This window comes from Nannospalax galili, unplaced genomic scaffold (assembly GCF_000622305.1).
Source record: "Nannospalax galili isolate Female #2095 unplaced genomic scaffold, S.galili_v1.0 scaffold84, whole genome shotgun sequence".
Taxonomy (NCBI): Eukaryota; Metazoa; Chordata; class Mammalia; order Rodentia; family Spalacidae; genus Nannospalax; species Nannospalax galili.
Window position 1 is genome coordinate 722849 of NW_008352272.1, and position 27275 is coordinate 750123.

At 42.8% G+C, this 27275-nt stretch overlaps 1 protein-coding gene across 3 annotated transcripts in view; it reads right to left on the reverse strand.

Moving 5' to 3' along the window:
- Tnrc6a (trinucleotide repeat containing adaptor 6A) overlaps positions 1–27275 on the reverse strand; it is a 208528-nt gene that overhangs the window by 5751 nt on the left and 175502 nt on the right. For 2 of the 3 annotated variants that reach the window (XM_008849202.2, XM_008849204.3), the window contains exons 6-21: positions 22270–24858; positions 20550–20726; positions 19648–19823; positions 18493–18525; positions 16920–17000; positions 16350–16401; positions 10078–10220; positions 9552–9698; positions 9272–9409; positions 8693–8821; positions 8126–8203; positions 7652–7862; positions 5601–5732; positions 2516–2674; positions 1898–2038; positions 275–382 (exon numbers count right to left, since the gene is read on the reverse strand). In XM_008849202.2, the coding sequence (XP_008847424.1) occupies positions 275–382; positions 1898–2038; positions 2516–2674; positions 5601–5732; positions 7652–7862; positions 8126–8203; positions 8693–8821; positions 9272–9409; positions 9552–9698; positions 10078–10220; positions 16350–16401; positions 16920–17000; positions 18493–18525; positions 19648–19823; positions 20550–20726; positions 22270–24858 (4494 nt within the window). The remainder of the gene's footprint in view (positions 1–274; positions 383–1897; positions 2039–2515; positions 2675–5600; positions 5733–7651; positions 7863–8125; positions 8204–8692; positions 8822–9271; positions 9410–9551; positions 9699–10077; positions 10221–16349; positions 16402–16919; positions 17001–18492; positions 18526–19647; positions 19824–20549; positions 20727–22269; positions 24859–27275) is intronic. The other variant, XM_008849205.3, reaches the window with a different exon arrangement.

Here is a 27275-nt window from a genome sequence, read left to right on the forward strand (position 1 = left end):
TGAAGGACTGGAAACTCTAAATGAGTAAGTAAATGCAGATGGACCTGAGAACAGCTTTGGATTAAGCTGTATTTTATCACAGAGCTGACGTGGCTCAGATGACAGAAAACTGCATTGTAGAAGTGGAGTACTTACTTGAGGACTGCCGGCCCAGCACACTGAAAGGGGAAGTGATGTCTGAAATAGTTCCCCGGCTCACAGACAGTCCCCTAACTACCTGAAAGAACACTAGACAAAAATCAGCAGCCAGGCTGTTCCCAAGGAAGTGGCTCACCTGAAGTGCTTTGTGCTGTACTGCTGAGGGGAACGTTGTAGTTGGAGGCACGAATGGATGACCAGGCACTAGTTGAAGGCAGCGTGGTGTTCAAGGATGAGGATGACCCTGCACAGAGAGGAGTCCAGTTAGCCACCAGACCAAGGGATATGGCACCTGAGAGGTTCAAGTGTCACAGCATGCCACAAGAAAGGAGGCAGGAAGACTCATAGTAAAAGACGGAGCCCAGCTCCCCTCCTGCTCGCTGTTTCTGCCCTGGGTCCAACAGCATCTTCCTTCCTGCTCCCTATGTCCTTCTAACTAAGAATGCACAGCGAATGGATGGCACAGGCTCTCCTGCCAGCACTGGGTTCTGAAAAGAGGCCATTGCCACTGCTCCTAACCACCGACTCTGAAGATTGCCAAGGCACCGCGACTGGCCTTCTCCAGCATGCCTCATATTTGGGCTCTGTAGTCTTTCTTCCCACTTTTAACATACCTGCCTCTACTTTAGCTCTAGACCTGACCATCACATGTCACTAGGACAGTCCCCTGACTGACCTACCACCCACTAATCAGATCACCCCATTTAGATCCTCTGAGCCTTCCTTCCAAACCTTCAGGGGTAGATCTTCCTTTACTATCGAGTCTAATCCCCCTTCTCAGCTTTCAGAACCTTCTACCAATAAACAAGGAGCTCGTTTGTATGAGCCACAAATTCTTCCGTAGCTGCCTTGCTGTGGGACTTCATGCTTGGCTCTGTGCCTCCCCATCTTCTGTAGATGCAGCTTTCATTACCTCTACACGGTTGTCTGTTAAATTCTGCCATTTCAACATGATAGGATTCTTAGCACTATGATGTGACAAACACCTGTTACCTTAATAAATTACACATTTAGTATAAAATGTTGGCTTTTAGCCGGGCATGGTGGCGCATGCCTCTAACCCCAGCACTTGGGAGGCAGAGGCAGGCAGATCTTTGTGAGTTCGAGGCCAGCCTGGTCTACATAGTGAGTCCCAGGAAGGCGGGGGCTAAAGGGAAACTTTGTCTAAAAAAAAAAAAAAAAAAAAAAAAAAAAAAAAAAAAAGTTGGCTTTTCTACATTTTCTATATATAAATTACTTAAAGGGCTACAAGATTTTATTTTACAGAAAATTTTTCAATTATTTTTAATATTTCAGTAATTCATTTCACTGATCATTCTTCTAATGGACAAAAGATTTATTTATGCCTTAAGGTGAAAAACAGCTTTGCCGTATTAACAGGGTAATTTTGTTTGATAACCCATTAGAAAGTACATACTGGTTTCAGTCAGAAACCAAAAAGTCCATGCTGCTCCTCCAGAAGAAAACACCAACATTCGGAGAACACACGTAAAAGTACAATCCGATGTTCCTGTTAGCATTAATGGAAGGCAAATGTCTGCTTGTCCTTGGTGTTGGCGTACTAAGTCAAGCCACAACGAATCCTCACCATGTTAAAAGTGGCGACGTTACTGAAGGGAAACAGAATTCTGTTCTTCAGTCCCAATCCCTGTGGCTCTAAGGGAGGGACTCCTGCTGTTCCAAGTTTTACCCCCAACCTTGAGCCACTCTTAAACATGCTGTTCAGCATCACTGCACACCGATGCATGCCCCTACGTACCACTGTTCCTGTCCCTGAGGTGGTCGACTTCCCGCACAGTATTAATTGAAAGATTGTTTATGACACTGCCAGGAGTGACATAAGGGTCAGTTTCGGGGTCAATGTTTGGATAACCTTTCCATGGTTCACCAGGGCGAAATTCTGAAAGTGGAAATTTAGTTAGTTAATTCATGGCTTTAAAATCTAAATTGAGTATTCAAAATTTTCATTCCTAAATGCTATGCAGTAACACACTAAAGGCTACACTGGTCAAACAGAATGATACAACCCTAACCCTAACTTGCTCCTTTTCACAACTGAAATCATTTCTCCCATTTGACATCATTACATCATCACAGCAACTTGAAAAGGGCAATGCACGCCATAGATGCATTTCTGGTAATGGTGAGTGTGGAATGGATCCTCTGACCCTGCCAGAGAACTGTAGATGAGCAACTTCTATCTATGAAATTCTTCACACTGCCTGGAGCATACAGACACTCAGTGACCCACCTTCACGCTGAATTTTGCCTGTATTGTGCCTACATTCCTGATCAACATGGGTTGGTCAACCACACAGAACCAGGCAAAAAAAATCACTGCTGAGTCTAGATGTCAAGAACGCTTTGAGCATCTTACCTGGTGGCCAGTTAACACTGCTAGAGCCATTAGGCGATTTGGCACGTGGCCAGCCATCTCCTATTGAACCTGGAGGACTGGCTGGTGAAGTACTGCTGTTCATAAAGTCATAGGGAACAAATGGAGACTCTTCCAGCCTGAAACCACTTGAAATAGCACCTACAAAAGGAGATGTGACCGTGAAGTGCAAGCAAGCTAACTGTCAGTCACTTCCAGCAGCTTTTCAAATACAACACCACTTTCTGCACTCTGTGCTCTCTGGGAAACACCAGGCTGAGATTCTGACATTATCAATGAAGAGTGCGTAGAGAGGACCACAGTGGCTCTAGGACTCCGCTGCTTCCTTCTCTCTGTGTGTCTCCTCTTTGGGCAGTATCACCTCTGCTCATGTCCTCATTCTGATAAAGACAAACTCTTACCCTACACCCAGATCTTTTTCCCAAGTACTAGATCTCTATATTTCTTTACAGATTTTCGCTCTCTCCGTGTGTGTGTGTGTGTGTGTGTGTGTGTGTGTCCATGGATGGAGGCCAGAAGAGGCTGTCAGATCCCCCTGGAACTAGAGTTACTGGCGGTTACCTATGTGGGTTCTGGGAACCAAACTTGGGTCCTCTGCAAGAATAGGAAGTGCTCTTAACCACCGAGTCATCTCTCTAGGCCCATCTCTACTTTCTTAAAAGGCATCCTGGCCTTAAAGTTTGGTTCCATACCAACTACCTGCCTCCTTTCTCTCTGGCCTCAATCCAGAATGTACATGGCTGATCTTTTACCACTGCACATGGTCTTCACCGGTCTTCTTCAGCTGACTGATTGGTAAGCTTAAGGCTTTTTGAAAAAAACCTCTCTGCATAGCCTCTTCAGACTCAGCACACCCAGCTATCCCTACTCATTGCTCCTGTGGAGAGCTGTCTTATATTTTTAACACTATTACCCATGTTACCTTTCATAGTATCTTACGCTGTACTGAGGGTATTCCTATGTTTACTTTAGCCAACAAATCAGCTTCTCTAGGGCAAGCATGTTTAGAAACGTAATACACACATTCAAATGTGTGTACACAGGTACCAATGCATCAGTGTATATTAGGTGCCCAGGACAGTCCTAGTAGGGTACAAGATATTCCACTGACATTTGAGGATAAATGGGTTAATACTAAGCTGAAAGTAGTATTTCTAAAAGAAATTCAATTAACTGCTAAAAAAGATATTAAATCTGTAACACATAAAGAAGGGGTGTGTATGTATATGTGTGTGTATATATATGTATATACATATATATGTACATATATACATACGTACACATACATACATACATATATGTATGTATATATATGTGTTTATATATATATATATTAAAAATATGTCATACCAGACATGGTAGCACATATCTAAAATCCCAACACTAGGGAGGCTGAAGCTAGCCTGGGCTACACTGCAAGACCCTGTATCCAAAAAAAGGGGACATGATTATAAAAGAAACTGAGAGAAGTCAGACGTGGTGCCTCGTGTCTTGAGATCCAGGCCAGCCTGTTCTACGTAGCAAGTTACAGGGATACCCTTGTTTCAAAGAAAAAAAAGAAAGAAAGAAAATTATGGTGTTGGAATTTATATACTACTATGAACAAATAAAGGGACAATAAAATCACTTAGAGGAAAAAACAAAATCCTAAATGACCAAAAGGCAATTTTGAATCCAAAGGGAAATTTAAAATGCATCCATAGATCCTCTGATTTCTCCTTTGTAGAACAACACTGCTGAAGTGGGACTTCCTTTCCATTACAGTCTTTTTTTTTTCAATTTATTATTTTTATTTTATGAGTGTATTGCCTGCATGCAGGCTAAGCGCACCCGTGTTGTGCAATGCCCGTGGAGGACAGATGAGGCCATCGGACCTCCTTGAACAGGAGTTACAGACAGTTGTTAGCTGCCATGTGGGTGCTGGGATTCGAACCCAGTCTTCTGCAAGAACAGCCAGTGTTCTTAACTACTGAGCCATCTCTCCAGCCCCCCATTACAAAGTCTCTTAATAAGACCTGAGGATGTTAAGGTACCTCTTTTAGGGTTTTGTTTTGTTTTAATGAGACAAGAACTCATTTGTCCAGGCTGGCCTTAAACTTACAACATAGCTGAGGATGAGGAGCCTGAACTCATAATCCTTCTGTCTCTACACCTCAATTGCTGAGATTACAAGTATATGCCACCATGGCCTGCTACCCTGAAAATACTAAAGAATAAAAAGCTTATTTTGGGTTATATAAGGCATGTTCCTACAAAAAAGAAAATGTCTAAGATTAATCTGGCTTTGAAATATCTACGTAGAAGATGATGAAAGTCTACATTTAGCAGTGTATGGGTGTGTGTGTGTGTGTGTATGTGTGTGTGTGTGTATGTGTGTGTGGTGTGTGTAGCCTTGAACTCACAGAGATCCACCTACCTCTGCCTCCCAAGTGCTGGGACTACAGGCTACGTGTACCACCACGCCCAGCAGGTATATATATTTTTAATTACATTTATGTATGTGTGTATCCCCACACTCATGCATACCACAGCGCATGTGGAATTCAGAGGACGACTTGATGCTGTTGGTTCTCTTTCCACTATGTCACGCCTGGATATTAAAATAAGGTGGTCAGGCCTGGTAGCAACGCATCCTTTACCCACTGAGTCATCTCCATAGATTTTTTAAAAATATTTTATTATTTTATGTGTCTGAGTGTACTGCCTGCATATGTGTTAAGTGTACCCGTGTTATGCAATGCCTGAGGTCAGAAAAGAGTGTCGGATCCCCCGGACCTGGAGTTAAGGATGGTTGTTAGCTGCCATATGGGTGCTGGGAAATGAACCTGGGTCTCCTGTGCAAGAGCAGACAGTGCTGAGCCATCTCTCCAGCCCTTCCACAGATTTTTTTTTTTCAAAAGGGAAAGTATAAGAATGTAACTAAGCTAGGCATGGTGGCATATGTCTTTAATCCCAGCGCTTGGGAGGCAGAGGCAGGTGAAATCTCTGTGAGTTCAAGGCCAACTTGGTCTACATAGTGAGTTCCAGGCCAGCTAGGGCTACAGGAGAAAGAATGTATAACTGATACCATGTTTGCTGGAGTTTTGATCCAAAGATGTGTTCACAGATATGCTGTCCACGGTAGTCCACTTCCTTAATCTTGACTGTGGCTCTTTAATACTGTTCATATCCATATTTACATTCAAGTTTGAGTTCAAGCCTTTTAAAAAAAAAAAAAAAATTAACTCTTACAAAATACAGCACATTTCCCTTTGGGTACCACACTTCTATTTTCTAGAAAATGAGATACAATTACTATTTTTTGCACTGCTTTATGTCCCTTAACAAACTCCACATATGTGGCAGTCAAACGACTGCCACAAATGCTATGTGGCTATTCTAATGCTTCATCGTACTACATTTTCAAACTGTAAGAGCTAATGCTGTATGTTACATGTAGAAAACTATTACACAATCATTTAAAAACTGATAAAATAAGGGAAACAAGCTTTAAGGGGACTGTGATATTAGAGGTAACGGTACCCCCAGTTTAGCCATTCCTCAGAACCATGCATGATATATGATCACTCTCAGCTGCCACCTTCTACTTGCAAGCTGATTTTTAGCTGGCTGATCAGCCAGAGAATGTTCACTTAACAATAGACTCCCAGCTCTCTCAGTGACCCGAGAAGAGACTCTCACAGCTGAAGGCACAATTTACTTCTTTATCTCTAGGAATAAGGACAAAAGTTTCTGTCTTAGCTGCTGCTGTTTTAAGTCTGATCCGGAATGACGAGCATCAGAATCGCCCACGATGCAAAAACACCACCCTGGACTTTGCAGTGGGGGCCAAAAATCTTTCAACGTATTAATAAGTAGTCCTTATTCTCAAGTTTGAAATCAAATGGTTTTAATTCTGGTATTAGGCCTATAATATGAATTCTCTGAAATCATCTCCACTTTTGTAGAAAGCAATAAAATTTATGTTCTTAGACCTATCAATTAGTTCAAGAATTTGCAAATATGTTCCATAAAGTTTAGATGGTATCTTAAGATTTCACGGGTTACACAGTCCTCCTTATGTATCCAACTTTGCGATGATAGTCAAAAGTAGCCACAGATAATATATTAGAGAATATAGCTGTGTTCCAATAATACTTTATTTATAAAATTTGGCACTGAGCCAAATCTGGCCTACTGTCTGTAGTGTACCTGTTTGGGTGTCTATGTGGGTTGAACAGAATGAAAAGGCACCCAGGAGAGGAAATTCTGCATTTACAACTTCCTCCCCACTGGCTCACTTTATCTATCAATGGAATCACTCCCCTCAGCACCGAATGTCTTCTGTAGTATCCAGCCACAGCGGCAACTGGCACAGGAAATGTTTCTGAGGATGTAGAGACTGCTAAGAATCCCAAGGATTCAAAGCACAGTTCATGCTGAGAGGCCATGGCAGGCACAGAGGGAATCAGCAGCAGGAAGAACACACACTCCAACCTTTGTCCATAGCCCCGAACATGGGTGAAAACTAATAGTCTTCAACAGAGCTGGAATAGCAACTAAAAAAAGTGTGTTTACATGAAACTATTGCTCAGGAAAAGATAACATGAACAGGGTGTGCTCAATCAAGAATCAAAATACAATCAGGGACCTAAGAAGAGGAAAAAAATAACAAGCCTTGAATTTCCACTGTAAATAAAAGCCTGATGATATCGTGGAGAAAATAAAAGGGGAAAGCCATTCCATGTAATCAACAGCAATTCTCCCTCATACCTGTTTTCTTAACACCAAATGCAAAAGTAGCGGTATCTGTTCCCAGTTGTTTTCACAAAGTCACACTGCTTGCTTAACAATTCTCAACAGCTTTCTTGCATATCCTACAGTTAAGATATCTGGTCTCATAGTGCTTCCTTTAGTCTATACCTCTTTAAACAGTTGTATAACTTTTGAAATACTGTGATTTTCTGGGACGGAGAGACATCACCCAAGCATCAATACGGGCTTAATCTAGGAGAGTCTCTCTAAGAAGTAATACCTAGAAGACCAGAGCTCCAGTGAAGGACCAGAACTGCAAAGGCAGTGGGGACGCACATGTGTGGTACCCAAGTACCAGCTGGATGTGGCCAAGGAAAAACCCACCTATAGGAAAGTTGCTGAAAGCATTTATTGGTGATGGCCCTTTTTGCAGCTCTGGTGTAGTGTGGGGCATGACATTGTCAAGGAAAGACTTCATGGCTGGCTGATGGAGGGACTGCTGCTGAGGAGGCGGAGTCTGCTGCTTCACCAACAGGTTTGGATCAAGTTGACGAGACTGTTGCATCATCTGCTGCTGCACACTAAGAGGTCGACCCTTAAAACAGCAAAACAATAAGGAAAAACTGTAGGGGAGAAGTTTATAGATACCTACATAATTCCTCTTCATTTTTTAATTCAGTTCCTTCTCAGGAGGAAGGTGAACAGTTAAAGAATAACAGGCACTATGACTCTTGGAGAAACAGCAGACCTAAAAACACACTTCATTATATTATAATACAATTCTGCTTTATGGAGATATTCTGTCTTCTGTTATAATGGAAATGATAGGACAATGTAACAATGCTTAGACTCATCTACCTGCTGGTCTTGCTGCTGCCGGTTACCAGAAGGCACGCTTCTCTGACTCTGCGCCCTTTGCTGCTGCGCTAGCAATCGCTGAAGGGAGATGGGAAAAGGTTGCCATTGTCAAATGGTTTTAGATTAGTACACTTTAGAACAATTCTGCTCAATGGACCTGCAGAGCCATGCCATAAACCGAAGTCCCACTTCATGTAGTAAAACCTCTTCCCTCAAATATACACCTTCTAGCAGCAATTCTACAGAGACACAGTCTCTCATTCAATCTAACTTTCATAGTGCTTTGGGCAGAACCCAGGGCTCTGCATGTCTTAGACTCTACCACTGAGTTGCACCCCTGGCCTTCAATCTAAACTTTCAATTTAACAGCGTCTTTTTCCCCTGACCACACTTTTAATCCTTAATTTGGCTGGGCCTCCCCTTAAAGCATCTTGAACTTCCAAGACAGCACTCACCTATGTTCACTGTCTCCAGATAAGACTGTCAGCTCTGTAGAGGCTCTGACTAGGCTTGTTCTGTGTACTGCAGTGCCCCATGCAGAGTACTGAATACTCAGTAGACACTTACCTGTAACTGGGAGATCTGAGAAAGCTGGTTTAGTTGGGATAGCTGGTTCAGCATGGCTACCTGTTGAGGGCCAAAGAGCGGATTCAGGCCACCGTTGTTTGGTGCATACTTCAGCAATGAAACTGGAACCTTAGGATCACAATATTAAGTTAATAATGTTGATATAATACCTCAGGCTAGCTAAGCATACTATTTGAATTATTAACAGTGCAATTAAAATAGTGGGCTGTTCCATGGGGAGTTACGGTATTCAAAAATGTTTTTCTTACCAAGATACAGTTTACATACACTCTTTTTTCTTAGGCTAACAATTACAGAAATGAACCCTAACTATCCCATTTCACTTTGCTGTTGCCTTCCTAGGTAAAAATGTTTTAGAGATGAAAATGGTACATTTTGGATTTAAGTAACCATTACTTTTGTTTAGCCTTCTCACACACTTTCGTAACATCAGCAGCTAATCAACTTGTTGCACCTCAAGGATGCCAATAAACATGATGATGCTTGACTGGTCCTCTCACTCAAACTTTATTCAAGGTTCTTTCCTTGTACAGTGGAGGAGAGGGTGAGCTTGCTTACCTGAGGGGAGAGTAATGGAGGAGGCACTTGAGCGCGAAGATTGGGCTGAGATGAACTGAGAGGTTGTGCTGGAGGCTGCTGCATGCCCCGGGGTTGTGCTGCTGTGTTTCCAACACCAAACATACTGGGATTGCCATTCTAGAAAAACAAGCAATAAAGTAACAAAAAGTGTCACCTCATTACCATACCAGATTACTGTTAAACTTAGCAACTACATACAACAGAAACTTTATAATACAAATCATTCAAGAGAGAGCCTAAAATATGTATCTGGACTTACCTGTCTAACAGAATTCAAGTTTTGCATACCCAGCCCTGCTATGGAGCCAAGGGCCTGGTTAGGTAGTGCACTATTTGAAGGGGGAAGCTTCATGCTTTGACTGGACAGAAACTGCATGTTTTGGGATTCATCTGCTACAATGCCATCCTGATTGAACAGACAGAAAGATGTGCAACACCAGCCAAGCAAACAGGTAGAAGGGAGAAATCATTGCAGGAACAGAAGAGAGGTCACATGATATTCCAGGATCAACAGGAAACAGGTAGAAAACAGAAGATATCAGGTTAGTGTTGGTTCTAGAGCACATAAAAAGAGCCAGACATATTTCATGGGGTTAAGAAGAAAATATAAACACAATCCCTATGCTAAACTGAGATAGAGTGAAACAATGGAGTACAAGTCCATCAATAGGAAATGCAGTGGCCTTGCTTTTTATACTATATATTTTTCTAAATAGTATGCGAAAATAGTTGATTTATTAGCCTCAGAGTTTTGGGGTTTTTTTTTTTTAAAGGATCATACATACCTTATCAAAATAAGGATTGCGCTCCATGGAAGACTCTTTGGAAATCTGAGGCCGAGAACCAGGGCCTTTCCCGACCGTTCGATTGTAATCACCAATATTCAGGCTGTGTTTATCTATCTCCATTCGTTTGTCTTGTAACATTCCTAATAAATGTAGGAAACTGTGTTATCAGTAGGGCAAGAACAAGTTTATTTCTTTTCAGTAAACATATAAAGCAAAATGCTTACTTTCCAAAGTGAAATTGATTTCTGCTTTGACAAGGATGTGTGAAAAATACTTTCATTTCAGAAATTTTGCAGCTGAGTTTTAACAGATTATGAGTCAATTAACTTGAAAATGGACTGGTAAACAAACTAACAGTCCATTTTAAAGACTTCTTAAGCAACCTAGACATCTTACATAGCCTCTAATCTGCTTAATTTGTGTGTGCACGTGCACCTGTTTATGTGAAGTCATAGAACAACCTTAACCATCTTTCTCAAGAATGTGTCCATCTCCTTTAAGACAGTATCCCTCATTGGCCTAAAGCTCACCAATTAAGCTACATTGGCTGGCCAGCGAGCCCCAGGGATCCTCCTGTCTCTGCCTACCCAGCTGTGGGATTGTAAGTGGATGCCACCATGCCTAGCATTTTCATGTGGGTTCTGAGGACTGAACTCAAGTCCTCATGTTTGTAAGGCAAGAACTTTACCAAATGACCTCTTTCCACCCCTAACCTGCTTTATCTTGCAATGAAAATAATTTCTATAAGTAACACAACAACAAAAATATCCACTTTGATAAACCACCATCTATTAAAAATTCACTATGTGCCAAGTGCCACTTTAAATGCTCCAGTTATACTGACTAAATGCTTACAACTTGCTATTATTGCCCCTATTGAGCAACAGGGGAAGCTAGAAACCAGACAGGACCATCCATGTCTTCCTCTCTCTAAGGTCTTCTCCATTCTGATTGATTTGTGGTGTTTAGAGTTCTCTCATGGAAACTCCTGATAATCATCTTTGCTGGACAGGGCCAAGCCTCTAAACCACCAACCTAGCTCCACAGATCTTGGAGAAGAGGACAAAGCTCTGTCCTCACCATTCCACACAGCGGCTGTGGGACCCTCCCTCCCAGGCTTAGTACACTCCCCATCTTCTTTCTAACTATGCCTCTACCAGCTTTCTTCTCTTCACCTTTCTTTTCTCACTATCAAGGTTTCAACAGTCACCCCACTCAAGTGGCCCTCCAAATACAAATACTGTACATCTCTGAATGCCTGCTGGACACGTCTACTTCAGGCCCTCACTGTCACTTCTGACAAAGATGCCATTCTCCTGAGTCCCCTTATTTTCTCACTCTTACAATCTTACCTACTGCTTCTTTGTTAATGTTCTCGAGATCACCATCAGAATACCCCAGTTGCAAGCAAGTCAAAAAAATTAACAAAAAGAAAAACTTCTTTGGTGTGGTGGAGCACACCTTTAGTCCCAGCTAAAGCGAGGCAGAAGCAGGCAAATCTCTATGAGATTGAGGCTTGCTTGGTCTACACAGCAAGCTCTAGGCCAGGTAAAGCTACAGAGAGACCCTATTTCAAAAAGATTTTAAAAATTAGTAATAGTAATTTTACAAAGGTGCTGGAGAGATGGTTCAGCAGTGACTGGTGCTCTTCCAGGGGACCTGCATTGGGTTCCCAGCACGCACATGGTAGCTAACACCCATTCTTAACTACAGTTCCAGGGGATCCCATACCCTCTTCTGGCCTCCTTAGGTATTGCACAACACAGGTGAACTTAGATACACACAAAGCACTCATACACATAAAAAAATTTTAATAGAAAAATTATTAATTTCTTAAAATATTGCCCTTACTCTATGTTAGCTACCTCAACAATCTACCTTTCAGGACCTATAAAAGTATCTCTAAGCAGCCAGGCCTGGTGGTAGACGCCTTTAATCCTAGCACTTGGGAGGCAGAGGCAGGTGGACCTCTTGAGTTCAAGGCTAGCCTGGTCTACATAGTGAGTTCCAGGCCAGCCGGGGCTACAGAGAGACTCTGTCTCAAAAAGACAAAAACATAGAAGTTTCTGAGCATCAATAATCCCAAGCAGCACCCCCTCCACAGCTCTCTTCCACCGTGAGAAGCACCAGCATTCACTTGTCCACTCAAGGTAGACACCTTGAACTCTCTCCCTTGTTCCTGTGAACAAATGCAACTAACTCTCCTTATGTCTCTCCAAGTTGTTCCTTTCCGGTGACCCGTATTACTTTTGTCTGTACAACTGATCTTTAAAGATTACATTTTCTCCATTCTCCCTTAGCTTATCAGTTCTATAATCAGAATCTCATATACCAAGGAGCCCACTATCAAGCTCCTAACAACCATGGTGTCCTCTTAAGGCTCTGTGCTTACTGGGCTGCTGAAGAACTCACTGTTCTACCCCTACTCTTCTTGCTTCTCCCAAGATCATTCCTTAAATGTTCTCATTTCCCAGAGCTCTTCGATCCATCACTCCATGCTGTATGTAGTGCACTTGCTACCTTCTACCTTATCTGTTCAGAGCTCTGCATCCAGACATGCTTATTAGTATACACCACCACAGTTTGCAAAGCAATTTCAAACTCAGTGTCTTGCTATCAAATTTGCTACTTTTATAGTACTCTTAATTCAAGTAATGACCGGCTGCTGATTTGTCTCTTAGCTCCTGCACAGGTGGACAGGAACTAGAGACACCTGAGAAGAACGAACTTCAGTTGGGGAATTTCCTCCAGGGGATTAGCCTGTGGCCATGTCTGTGAGGCATTTTCTTAAAGTCTCACAGTAACGTATGCAAACAAGAACTCCAAATTCTCTCTTTGAAAATATCTTTTGATTACTCTATGAAAATACACCTAGACCTGCTAGCATTCTTCCTTTTCTAGTCAGCACTGAGGATAAGCCAGCAACACTGCTAAGGAGGGAGCCTAGAGCACTGATCAACTCCTTATGCCCGGCTGGTCAGCGGCACTGTGGACAGTTCCTCACACCCACAGACAACAGCTTTGTAACAGGGTCCTGGGTGAGCGACATCACAGTCCACAGCATCTCCCATGAGTACGCTTATTACATACCTCTGCCTTTCAATTAAGCCACACAGGTGGTAGATCTGCCACAACAGGAATAGACACTTTGGGATATGGGTTCTTTTAGCCTACAAAGCCTCTGCTAGTCATGGTCTCAGACAACACCTTCTCCACTGTCACTGCATCCCCCACAGCAATGCATTAGATCAACGATTTTACAGCAAAGAAGGTATGTAATGGGCTCAGGACATGGAATTACCTGGTATCTGCATACAGGCTATCACCTGAAAGCTTCTAGAGAACTAAGTAGAAAGGCTTACTGAAAGACACAACTACAATGACAGCTGGGAAACAACACCCTGAAGGAACAAATTCTATTTTCCAGGATGGGGTCTGAGAGGCTAGACACATACCTTAAGAGTGAACAGGATAGTGGCTCTCTCTCAGTGAAACTTAGTAGGCCATTTCCATAACTCCTGTTTCTGTTCCAGTAACATCTGTTGGTTTAGACCTTGTGGTCTCTGAGAGGGACAAGACTTCCAACAAGACAAATCTGGTCCCAAGAAGATGAATAATAAAACATGCTACCTAGACACTCTGAATTCCAAATGACATAATGAAGCAGGCAGACAAAGGCAGTCTGTGGTCTGGAGCCAACAGCTTTGATTACCAAGAGAAAACCACAGAAACTGAACCACTCTGTTCAGAGTGAAGGCAGTAAAGGAAGTGTGGAACCTAGAGGATTCTCCGAGTTGCTTCTTAGTATTTAGAGAAAACAACAGTAACAAAATCAGGCAGTGCTGAAAGTAGAGATCTTTGGGACAGAGGTTTGAGTCGTCCCAGGATAACTGAACCAGAAACCTAGGGTTCCACTTGCAAGCAGGGTAAGAAGGGAATGAGAAATGCAAGGAGGAGGCCACTGATGCCAACGAAGCGTTGAGAGCAGCTACAGAGGAGGGTACAGCCTAGAAACTTCAGACCTAAATCGTCTGTGCACACAATGTTCAATGTCAGTTCTGGAACATTTTGGATTACAGACGCTTGTTTGTCTATGCAAAACCTCTAAAATCCAAAATTTACATATTAGAAATGCCTCTGGTCTCAAGTGTTTTGGATAACAGGTAGTCAACCTGCAGTGCTTCCACATGCTTTCCACCTTGTGATGTACGTGTTCTCTTCCAGGTTCCAAGGCTTGTTTCATTAGAAGTCAGCACTGCCAACAGCATCCACTGTGCAGCAGTGTGCTCCCAGCACGGCATCTTTCCTGAGACTGGCTTTTACTGCTATCTGAGGGTGGACCTCATGTAGTCACACTAGGGTAGCACCATAGCAATGTGCCTTGCCCAAGAGTCAGGAGCTGAGTCTAAGGGGTATGGAGTGCTCTTCCTTGAGCATGTCACAACATGTCAGTCCTAGGTTTAGTGACTTAGTGACTTCTCTTTTTAAAGTTCCTTGACCTTTTTTGTTTGTCTGTTTAGACAGGGGGATCTCCCTGTAGCCCCAGCTGACCTGGAACTCACTATGTAGACCAGGCTGGCCTTGAACTCAACAGAGATCCACCTGCCTCTGCTGGGGCTCAAGGTGTATGCCACCATGCCCAGCTAAGTTCCTTTACCTTTTACAAAGCAATCCACTGCTACTATAATTCCTTGCTAGCTAATAATGTGTTTAATTTATATTACTTTTTTTCTTACTCAGTCCATTATACAGTTTCTCTCTCCCAACTAAATCTACTAAACTGTCCAGGAAACACCGAGTCAGATTTCATGCACTCTTCTTCACCTTCCACAACCAATGGTTTAACAGTAATAATCAACCTGTGTTAAGCCTAATCCTACTCTCCACTTAGTCCTTCTATCTGGTTTCTCAGTTTGGAACCTTGAAACACTAACCAACTATTACAGCACATGCTGTAAACCCACCTGTGCTGGATAGCTTTAGTGTCAACTTGACACACCTGGGTTGAGGGAGCCTCAATCGGGGAATTGCCTCTATTGGACTGGCCTGTGGCCATGTCTGAGGGGCATCTTCTTGATGAGTGATGTGGGAGGGCCCAGCCCACTGTGGGTGGTGCCACCCCTGGGCAGGTGGGCCTGTGTTGCATAAGAAAGCAGGCTGAGCAGGAGCCAAGGGAGCAAGCCTGTAAGCAGCGTTCCTCCATGGCCTGTGCTCCAGCTCCTGCCTCCAGGTTCCTGCCCTGAGTTCCTACCTTGGGCTCCCTGATGAACTGTGACCTGGGAGATGTAAGACAAATAAACCCTTTCCTCCCCAAGTTGGTACTGGTCAGAGTGTTTTGTCACAGCAATGAAGAACAAACTAAGACACCACCACTGGCACATGCCTTTAAATCCACCACTCACTTGGAAGGCAGAGGCAGGTGGATCTCTGTAGTTCAAGACCAGCCTGGTCTACATAGTGAGTTCCAGGCCAGCTGGGGCTACAGGGAGACCCTGTCTCAAAAAGATCAAAACAACAACAACAACAACAAAAAACATAGAGTAACTATATACACATATATATGTGTCATGAAAGCAGAAAGGGGACTACTGAGGAGGAGGATCAGTGGGAAGGTGAGGACATGGGTGATGGGAAAGACACGAACAAAGTACAGTATGTATTCATGGAAACATGAGACATTTTGTACACTAAAAGTAAGAACTCTTTTTAATCCCGTCTTTCAGAATACAGCTGAGTCAGTCAAACTCCCGACTAGAACCCACTGCAGCACCTAGCATCCTCACCTCACCGCACTGCGCCACCTTCGCCTCACCGCACTGCGCCACCTTCGCCTCACCGCACTGCGCCACCTTCGCCTCACCGCACTGCGCCACCTTCGCCTCACCGCACTGCGCCACCTATCCACCTCTGACCTCCTGCAACCCCAATTCTGTGTCTACCTCAGGAACGGACTACTTGGCATTTCTGACGATGGTCTGAGCTGTCTGTCATGACACACTGCTCCCTGATCAGATGAGTAGACTCTCTTCACTAAAATAAGTCCCTACCGTAGGCAGGGCTTTGAGACAACACAGACTGACATCACCACTACAGTGACACGTCCCTTGAAGGGTCATCAAATTACTTAACCACTGCATGTTCACAGAGTGCAGCTCCCAGGAGTGTGCAGCTCAGCCATGGCTGCTCTCTTCTAGTCAGTGAGGCCTCTTTCATCAAGATATGGATATGCTTATCAGTGACAAAAATAAACTCAGACTGAATTTTCTCACCTCCAGAAAGATCCATCTTATTGCTCTGTACATTTTCTTCTGGTGAGTCTCTCTGTAGTTAAGAAAAAGCAACATGCAAACAGACTTTATCAATGAATTAACAAAAGGTGGAAAACTGTATTTCACTATATGAAACTCAAGTGGATCATAAAACTTTATCCTTAGTGCTGGGAACTGAACTCAGGTCCTCTGGAAGAGCAGCAAGCACTCTCAACCACTGAACCATCTTGCCAGACCCATTTTTCATTTATGTTTTAATAAAACTAAAAAAGAAATTTTGAGACATAGTCTCACTATGAGGCTCTGGCTCTCCTGGAACTTTAATGCTAGGATTAAAGGCTTATGCCACCGTACCTAGCAATAAAACTTACTGAAATGTGCTCAAAATTTACAAAACTTTAAGAATTAAGGTTTGATGGATTAATTTTACTCCAATTTCAATCACATTTTACAGACTCAAAGGTGAAGAATAATTTTTAAGAAAACAAAAAATAAAATTGAAGGCTAAATTACAAACCACCAGTAAAAGGGTGAGGGAGGGCAGGGGCGCTGCTGCGGAGACATACTTACCGAAAAACTGATATTTGAAAACTGTTTAACAAATGGGTTTATCCAGGCTTCTTCTTGTTTGTTTCCACCTTTCATCATTCCCTTTGTAAAATAGAAGAGTAGAAAAGATGCCATGGCCACCTCTATCTGAACACAGTAACGGACTAATAAAATTTCAAGATAAGTCCCAACTCATTTTTAGCCAATACTTTCTCCTTCAACCAACTCTTAGCAGAGTTGTTGAACAATTAAAAAAAAAAAAAAAACAAACAACTTATTTGATTTTCAACTTCCTTTGCTCCAATCCTCTGGTATAGCTGTAATGTATAGAGAAATCTCTAAAGGCAAGCAGTCAGAAGGAAAAAACAGAAACAAAGGGACTTGACCCACAAAAAGAAAATCAAGCCACCATAATGGAATATTATGGGCTTCTTCCCACCATACAAATGGACTGTGTTCCCCCAAATTTATTATCATTTGGATTTTTGGAATTCTCATAACAAAGAATAGTAATTAGGTTCTCAAGTTAGTCGTAAGAAACCAATTCACCCATAATTTAATTATGATATCAGCACTTTACTCGGGGGTGGGGGGGAGCACCCTGTATTTCACATGAGGAAGTCTTTAAAAATCTCACTTTGTGTTGCCAAGAACACAGTATCCCAAGTAGCAACAGAGCTGGGACTCGTACACTGAGCTGGCTCTGTGGGACATAACCGCACTGAGAACTGAAGGGAGAACCAAGGGCCTGTGACTGGCAACAGTCTGTACAGGGAGGTTGAAAACAAGAGCCCTAAGCTCACACTGATGTGAGGGCCTGAGGACAAGTCTGTGTGTTAACGTCCCTTTCCCGTTGTTCCTGCCTGTTCCTTCTGACCGAAACAGAACACAGCTTTGTACCCCCACCCCCAGGCAGGTCTCTGAAGCAAGCACCTAACCCTCTTCAAAGAATCTGAAGTGCAGCCCCTTTCACTTCTACCCACTGTCTAAACAGCTGCCAAGTTCTGTCCCTTCTATTCTGAAATGTCTCTCCAATTAGCCCCTTCCTAACTGTTTCTCCTTTCTACCTGAAACTGATGCAGGAGCTTCCTGACATCCCTAATTCTGGTCTCTCCTCTACTCCAACTGGCCTTTCATCCCAACATTAGACAGCTCTCCCTAAAGAACTAATAATTTTTTAAGGCACTGACTTGACTTCTACTCAATCTCACTGGCTCTATAATTTAATAAAGAGCAAAGTTCAATTATTTTTTCAGCATGATAATGAGAACACTTTTAATTTATCCTTTCTCTAAGTACAGAGAAAGATCTCCTGCTACTTTCTAGAATTTCTACATTTTAGTTAGTTCAGGCTATTTTCCTAATGCATCCCACCCCAGGCATCTTCCAGATTCTAATTTACACTCTCCTGAAGTTCTCCTGATGCCCCACATGAAACTATGAGCTCCTCGAAGGTGCTGCTCATAAGTGCATTTGAATCCCCAGCACCAAGCACAGTACCTGGCACACAGCAGAAGCTAAATAAAAGTTTGCAGTTGCTTTCTAAAGATTTTTACTAGTAGAAACAAGGAGAAAGAGTAAAAAGGCTACACACCCTTTCCCTTCTCCTTTTTTTGCCACTCAGACCCTGTAAGGAAAGACAAAGTCACAAAACAGCATGGTCCAGTGGGAAGAACAAGGGTTTGAATCGGAAGACCTAAACTTAAGTCCTTGCTCTGTCACTTACTAGTTACACTACTTTGGGCAAGTCACCACCTTTTCCAGTCTCAAATTCCTCCTCAGCATCCTACTTAGAAGGTCATAAGAATCAAATGATTCATGTAAAACATGTAAAAGCAATTCATAAGCTACATGGCCAGGCAGCAATAGGCAAATCCAGCCAAATGAAAAAAGTAGAACATGAAAATGGCAGGTCCCAGACTGAATCCCAGGATTAGAAGGGAGCAGCCTTGGTGGTGAGATAGGCTAGCTACCCACTGCATATATGACTTACCAAGTCCCTCCTAAGCAATCATTCTCAAACAGGGTAAAGATATTTGAGAGTCACTGGAGGCTAGGTACCTATTCTGAAAGATGTCCCCTGGAGAATCTGCCTCCAGCCCTCAAAACCCCCTCCCAGGAGCCAGTAGTTCCCCAACTTGGCTCTACACAAGAGATATTTGGAGAACCGGTCCAATTTCCAATCTTTCAGAAGACCTTGGATATAGCAGGCTGTATTTTGAACAAATGCCACATCTCTTGTGTGAAGCCAGGTATAGGAATACAATCTGCCCATATACAATGCAACTCAGTCCATTCCTAGGGATTTTTGTCACAGGACCTTTGGGATGGACGAGGAATGGTAGGTGAGTAAGGAGAATGGTGACTCTGGGTAAGAGGAGAGGAGCTGGGACTCTGGGTGAGGAGGCAGAATGGAAGATGGAGACTGGCAGTGGTGTGGATAGTCAATGTGGAGATTTGCCCTTCTCTTCATCATCACCACTGCAGACACTTCCTGGGGCTGAAGTTGCCCCAGGCAGCACTGGTGGAGTGGAGGAGAAGAGAAATCCCAAGCTGTAGCAGTGGGGAGAAAGGAAGTTCCCAAGGTCTTTATGTTTTTCTAGGTAGCTGCCCATTCAAGAGGCTAGATCTAAGTTGGGGGCTGCCTGGGCTGTACTGACTGCCATAAATGGGCAGAGAGGTTAATTTTCTGCAGGTAAACTACCTTTGGAATTTTAAGTTTCAAGAGCTTTGCCCTTGAAATGTTTACCTTTGATGACATTTTCTTGGTATACGGCGGCCAATTTAAAGATGAGTTAAGCTCTTGAGATGAGTTACTGTTCCACATTCCAATCTCCACATCCTCCTCTTCTTCCCAGCCTGTGGGGCGGCCTCCAGGCAATGGCATGTCATCACCACACCAGCCATCTTGCATAGATTTGGGCCCTGATTATGAATTTACGATACAAAGAAACATAGACTTCAATGTAATAATTCCTCCCAGAGGTCAAATATACATTAAAGAACAGACAAGAGACCTAAATAAAACAAAACACACTTTACTTTTACTTCTTTCCCAAATCTGCATGACAGGAAATATGCTTTATTCTGCATTAGAAATTCTATTAAAAACAATTTATTTAAAAATTCCATAACCTCCCATATCTTTACAAAGCAGAGGGTTTCTGAACATGGGCAACAATGTCTTCCTGTCTATGACCATTGACTCTTCAGAAATGATACAAAGGATTGCAAACAGGTGAGACTTGAGTACTGAAGTCACAGGCAACCTTGGGGTTCCTACAGGGTATCCTGTGCCCAACACGGGAGGGCAAAGTTCATTTGCGTCTCGAGAATTTTGATAGGCTTTGACAGTTTGGCTCTGTGGCCCACATCACACTGTCCAGTCTCTCAGGTTGAATGGCATGAAAGCTGCTAAGATTAGTTCTATATAGTCCAATTAGGTACAAGATAATTTAGATTTGGTGAAGGAAATGTAAATCATTAGCAGTTAACAGTTTTGAGAAAAATGACTAAAATACCATCTAGTATATGCCCTATCGTGTGGCTATGTTACTGATAATTTAGGAAAATTAGTCCATTGCTTAAATATAGTTAAGTCAGTCACCACCACCACTAGAAAATGGCTCCCAGGGATTACAAACAACTTACCAGATTTGCTTAATGACTGTGGACCAACAGAGCTGGAGCCCCATGTGGATGTGTTGGATGCCGCAGTAATGGGATCCCCCCAGCTGGGACCACTGTCTATGGGCTTACCCCAGGCTGAAGTACCATTATCCACAGTTGTGGCTGGAGTAGAAGGCTCCCCCCAGGGCTCACCCCAACCTTTAGGAAGTGTGGGAAAAGAAGTCATCAGCACAGATAATAAGGAGGCACAGGGGAATTATGGGCAATAAAGAATGCTTGGGGAACCAAAGATGAACTTCATGTTCACATACTGAATGATGCTTTTAGAAGCAAAAGATGTAACATGTTCTATGTAAAGAATACAAACTAGTCCTCATTCATATAACTTTTAACTATAGTGTTTTCTTTAACCTTTCTTTTAAAACTAATCTCTAGTCCTAGAGCAGATTCTTTTGAATAATTTATTGCAAATGGTCTTCCTTTGAGGGTGGGATTAATTCCTGGAAAAGCCAGGTCATTCTGAATGAGCCCCAGTGAGCAGAGGCAGTGATGAGGCTGGCAACAGTGTGACGAGCTATACCTCTAGTAACCGGGAAGGAAAAAAAAAAAAAAATCACAGAAAAAAAATCTATAATATTAGTTAGAGAGATGGACCAGCAGTTAAGAGCACTGACTGCTCTTGTAGAGAACCTGGATTTAGTTCCCAACACCCACATGGAGGATCATCACCACCCCAAACTCCAGATCCAGGTGATCTGATGCTCTTTTCTAGCCTCCATGGGCACTGAACACATAGGTGCACATACAAGCAAAATACACATAAAATTTAAAAAATAAAACTTTTATCTACATTAGGCCAAAGTTGTCACAAAAATGTAATTTTCTTTTTCTTTGTTTTTGAGACAGGGTCTCCCTGTAGCCCTAGTTGGCCTAGAACTCACTATGTAGACCAGGCTGGCCTTGAACTCACCTGCCTCTGGGATTAAAGGCTTGCGCCACCACACCCGGCACCATAAACATAATTTGTTTAAAAGAACGTAAATAGATTCTTGCCCTTAGATACCAGTTTCGGTTTCTTCTAAAAGATAAACGTAAATTAATCAACTAGATTTAAAGTACTAAAATGAGAATTCATGAAAACATTGACCTCTCTATCAAGAGTCCCATCAGCAAAAGCAATGCATGAGTATTAAGAGTCAGCAAAAATGGTGCCAGGATAACTTGTAGAGAAAAGAAATAGTTCAGTATGAGGGAAGTAGAAATACACCAGGAAGGTTATGGTGCAATGTTTTAGATGTACACTCTGCCTACACTGTTACCCAAGTAGACTTAGATTTCATGCCTACTTTAAAAAAAAATCCTTTTAAGGTGAAATACATCACCGAATTTCTAAAGCACTATACTCAGGCACTTTTTTATTTTAGTCCAACAATAAAACAGAAAGGTTAAGGCTTGATTCAGAACCACTGAGCAAAGCGTACGGCACTGCCACGTGACCCTGCTTTCCCAATTCTACTTCTCCTAACAGAGAGCAGGATATGTAAGAGTCACTACACTGCCAACAGGAGAGCTGTGACCTGTGATTTTTCTCAAGCTCTTCTAGAGTACAGCAGAAAGGCCTTCACGTACATATGCAGACACTCTGTGAAACAAATATTCTTAACAGTAAGTTGAGACAAAGGCTGCCTCCAGAATACTCTCCAGTATATGAGACCGCTGGAGTCCGTAAGAGGATACTCACCAGAGCCACTGCTCGCCTCCTTGTTTGAGATGGCACTTGCAGACGGTAGCAGCTGGTGCACCTGTGCTTGCTGGTCAGAACGGCTGCTCCCATCTGGGATGTTTCTGTTCCACATGTTCACATTTTTGTAGTTGTATTTGCTTGGATCTCCCCAAGCTGAAGTTCCATCATCGATCTCCATTTTGCGTCGTATAGATTCTGGGGATGGCTCCTCCCAACCTGTAGGTTCTTCTTCCTTGGTTGGGGCTGGTATAGGTCCCCCCAGCCAGCCTGTACCAGGAGGCTTGCCTGTAGCTGGTGGGATTCCCCATGATCCGACAATGTCTTGTTGTTTGTTCCAGTCTGGAGAACTGACTGGCTTTGACGAATCTCCCCAACCTAGAGACTGATTACACTTTGGAGTGTCTCCCCATCCCTGGGAAGAATTAGGTTTAGAAGACTCATCCCATCCTGATGAATTATTTGGATTTATATTATTTCCCCAAGTAAAAGAACTAGTTTTACCAAGTTCGTTCCAACCAGAAACGGACCTGTCACTGTCACTACCTCCTGAGCTGGATTTCCTATTGGCCTCACCCCAATGGTTACTCCTGGAAGTTTCTCCCCAGTTATCACTGGCAGAAACAGACCAACCTTGGTTTGACTTTTGTCCATCACCCCACCCCTGTTTGTTCTTTTGCGAATCATTCCATGCAGACTTTTCTTCTTTACAATTCCCCCACTGATTGCTCTTGATCATTCCTGTAGCAGCAGAATCATCTTCCCACCCCCCCTGGCAGTTTGAGCCTTTGGAATCTCCCCACCTCAGAGTAGGTTTGGGATCACCCCACCCTGATACAGATGAGGTATCATTACTTAAATTAGGGCTAGTCTTATCTATACATGCCCCTGAGTTAAAAGTCTGTGTTGCAGAGCTTCCCCAGGCCTCTGTCCCATTATCAGTCTTTCTTTCCCCTCTTGGTGATGTCTCTGTGTCCCAGGCAGTATTCTGCTTAATAGGAGTCTGTCCCCAACCAGAGTTGGAAAGGACACGTGGATCTAAGTCAGTTCTGTTTACAATGCTTTGGAGTAATGTGTGCTGATCAATTTTTCTTCTATCTCTACTCTGACTTTCCCCAGTTACTTTTTCCTCAAGGCGTCCAGTGCTTTCTGTACTACCATCGCTCTCCACTGGGCCTCCCGATTTGGCCCACACACTGTTTTGCTCATTTGTTTGAGATGTGGCAGAACCCTGATCCTCTTCCTCAGTAGATTTCCATCCATTTGTAAACTTCTTACCATTGCCATTTGCACTGTCACTGGAATGCTGATTGCTAGGCAGTTTGTTCCACTCAACACTGGGTATATTAGTGCCAGTGTTCTGTGCAGGAGCTCCCCATCCTCTTCGACTTCCTCCAGAATTCGCACCATTTCCACTTCCCCATGGTGAACTCTGGGAATTTGTTGTCCCAGACTCCCATACACCTCCTCCCTTATTTGTGTTAACTTGAAAGTTAGTGCCCATAGGCCCATTTATGCCAGGCTGCATTAGAGTTGCATTCACAGTGTCACCATTAGCTTGGCCATTAGGGCCTGAACACTTGTCACCAGAGTAATTAGAACCATAGGCACCCCATGTAGTACCGTAGGAGCCTCCACTTTTTGACTCTCCATTGCTAAGGTGAGAAAGGGAAGTGCCATTCATAACGGATGGAGCCTGTATCTGAGGATGATTCATTGTGCTCACACGCCAGGCCCCTGCATTACTACTAGGCAGTTCATTATTCTGTACTGAACTGGAGTTTGGTAAACTAGAGGTCATAAAGTTAGTAGTGTTATTTGGTCCAGTCATCTCAGTGGTAATATCCTGAGGCTGACCACTGAATGAACCCTTCTGTGTACCACTCACTTCAGATTCACAGGTTTCCTGAAGGCTGCCCCAGGTACCATGGGTAGAAGAGCCACTGACCTTAGAGTTAATACTCTGATTGCTAGGCATCTGGCCTATGGTACTACACTGAATATTGATGCCAGAACTACCACTCCCTACCGGCCCTTTTAGGGCAAGTCCATTGTTCTCTAATACTGGCCAGGCACCATGGTTGCTAGCTGAATTCAAAGTGCTTGGATTTAACCCTCCATTTGATGAAGAACTTACAGTGCCCCAAGCATTCATTCTATTGTTGCTACTTTCCAATTTGCTTTCAGGAGCATCCACAGAGACCTGACATGTGCTTATCACAGCTCCATGGGGGAAGCCCCATGGCCCAGTACTACTTCCATGGCCCACATTATTGCTGCTGCTACCAACCACAAGCTTGCTTTGGGAACCTAGTCCAGTGCTGTTCCGAAGGCCATCTTTTCCACCACCTGTGCTCCCTGAAGCCATGATAGTGATGTTTCTGTCTGACTCAGAACTGGAGGCAGAATCAGCATCCATACATTCTGAAGTCAACTCTGGATCACTGCCAGGGGCTGAGGGCCATGCTTCTTTTTCCAACAAGTCGTTCACAACAGCATTCTTACAGTTTGTGCTACAGTCACTTGTAGAAGACACAGGTCCCCGCTGGGAATTTTCATAATGGGATCCTGAAGTACTGTGATTTATATCTAGAATAAAGGAGAAGTACAATTATTTTTAAAGTGTTAATCATTTCCAAAAGGATATGACATAGGCTCAGAAAAATGACGAGTACATTACAAACACGTGCAGGTCAACATTAGGAAGATACTTAGTAGCATTGGTTATCCTTCAACCACCAGTTTTCCATATTTACTAATTTTACATAGACAGAGTTTCATTGCTTTGTTCATTATTACCCCAAGAGCCCACAACACTGCCTAAAACATAACAACCCCTCAATAATTTCTTGCTGAAATCCTAACATATAAAAGAATTCTAGAGTCAGGACAATTGAGCAGTCAGGGTGAACTAGGGTGACGGGCAATCCAGGTTCAGCCACTGCACTTGGAGAAAGTAGCTGGGGTGTAGATGTGTAAGGGAAGCAGCCCTGGCTGTGAGATGTAAGACCCCGACACCCTTGTCAGTCCTATTTCCTAAAGTGCCGTGTCCAAACAACTCTTCTGCATGCGGTGACAATTTTACAAATCTCATATTCATATTCCATATTCAACTGAAGTATTACACACAAGCAAACATTTACTCAGAAAATTGTCGTGATTTACTTGAATAGCCATATTTACTAAGAGAACAGGAGGAAAAAAACCTGTGTGTTAAAGATCACTTAGTAATTCAGCTGCCAACACTAAGACCACAAATGACCAACCACATAATATAACCTATAATCTTAGATTTGTTGCCATGTAACTATCATGCAGTACTATTTACTTTTTTTTCTAGTGTTTCTGCTGGTTTCTGCTAGTCTTTATTTTCAAGTGCCTTAAGGATCTGATAGGTAGGCAGTCAGAGATACTAACCTAGCTATCTTGAGGGGGTCACTAATAGATATTGTTCCCACCTGAAAGAAGAATCAATCACACTCTAGACCTAAAGAATTAATCTCGGGGGGATGCAGGCCTAGAACTGGAAGGCATGACTAGGGTTATTTGCTAATTTGGAAAAAAAAAAAATCACATTAGGCTTGCATTACTCTCTTTTTTTAAATTTATTTATTTATTATTTTTATTTTATGTGTATGCATGCATTGCCTGCATGTAGGTAAGTGTAGTCATGTCATGCAATGCCCACAGAGGTCAGAAGAGGCTGTCGGATCCCCTGGGACTGGAGTTACAGACAGTTGTTAGCTGCCATGTGGGTGCTGGGATTCAAACCTGGGTCTTCTGCAAGAACAACCAGTGTTCTTAACCGCTGAGCCATCTCTCCAGCCTGCATTACTCTTTCAAAGGACAACTGCTAAGAAGTAAATGATTAAGAGCTAGAAAAAAATGGCAGGAAAAGCAACTAAAGAGAGATCAGAAACATCCCAGTGAGCACAGTTCACCAAATAAACACAACTGCCACATACAGCTCTAATTTCCACTCCATTTTCAAATTACTTTGTCAAGAAGTCTGTCATCTTTAAGTTCCCATGAGGACTCTTCATGAAATAAAAAGTTACCAAAACTTCAGCCTCCCTGGGGAGAAGCAATCCAACATACCAATGCACACACCAACATTAACACAACATTAACCCATGTTCGGCATTCAGTGCATGCATCAGCAGCTCTGCAGATAGCTTTGCAGAGTCGTTGGAACACTATGCAGATGAGGAAATCAAAATGCAAGGGTTAACTCAAGGAAACTGAATGAAGAGACAGAATTGGTCAGAATCCTCTACAAAGAAGCTAAAAATGTGGCTGACGTACTGGGGACAGCAGGACTCAAGCTTGGACTCTTCAGTCACCAGAGGACCCAATCCTGTGAAATAGGTGTCATTTTTCTCACCTGAGGGTAGATGTGCTAGGGACTGAACCTAATGCAGGCTAGACAGGTGCTCAAACCACTGAGCTCCATCCCTTAACCTTCTGTTTTTAGAGATAGGATCTTGTGAGGTAGGTCTTGAACTTTCTTAGCCACATGAATGTTGAGATTACATGCATGTGCTACACCATGCCCAGCAAAAAAGGGAGTACTTTTTAACCAAGTTGGTTGTTTGCTTAACCCTATCTTATGTAAAGCAGCTAAGTATTGCTGTCAGCAACTGAATAGTCCATGAAAAATAATGTGACAGCAATTAAAAACAGATTCCATTGAAATCTACCTGATGACTTTATATCCATGCTCAGATCCCTAGAAGCTCAGAAAGCAACCAACTGTGACTAGTAATAATTAGATATTTAGAGATTAGAAATGCATGTGCAAACATCCAATGTCAATTGCATTGAAAAAGAATTTTTCTGTATGAAACTGTGTATTTTAATAATGAAATGGAGATCTTTTTTAAAGGTTAAAACGTCATTTAATTTATGTCTCATAGAGTTTATACTGTATACAATATTGTATAACTGTAATAATTGAACTGTAAAGCTGAAAATTTACAGCCAATTTTGAAAGAGATGCATCTTAG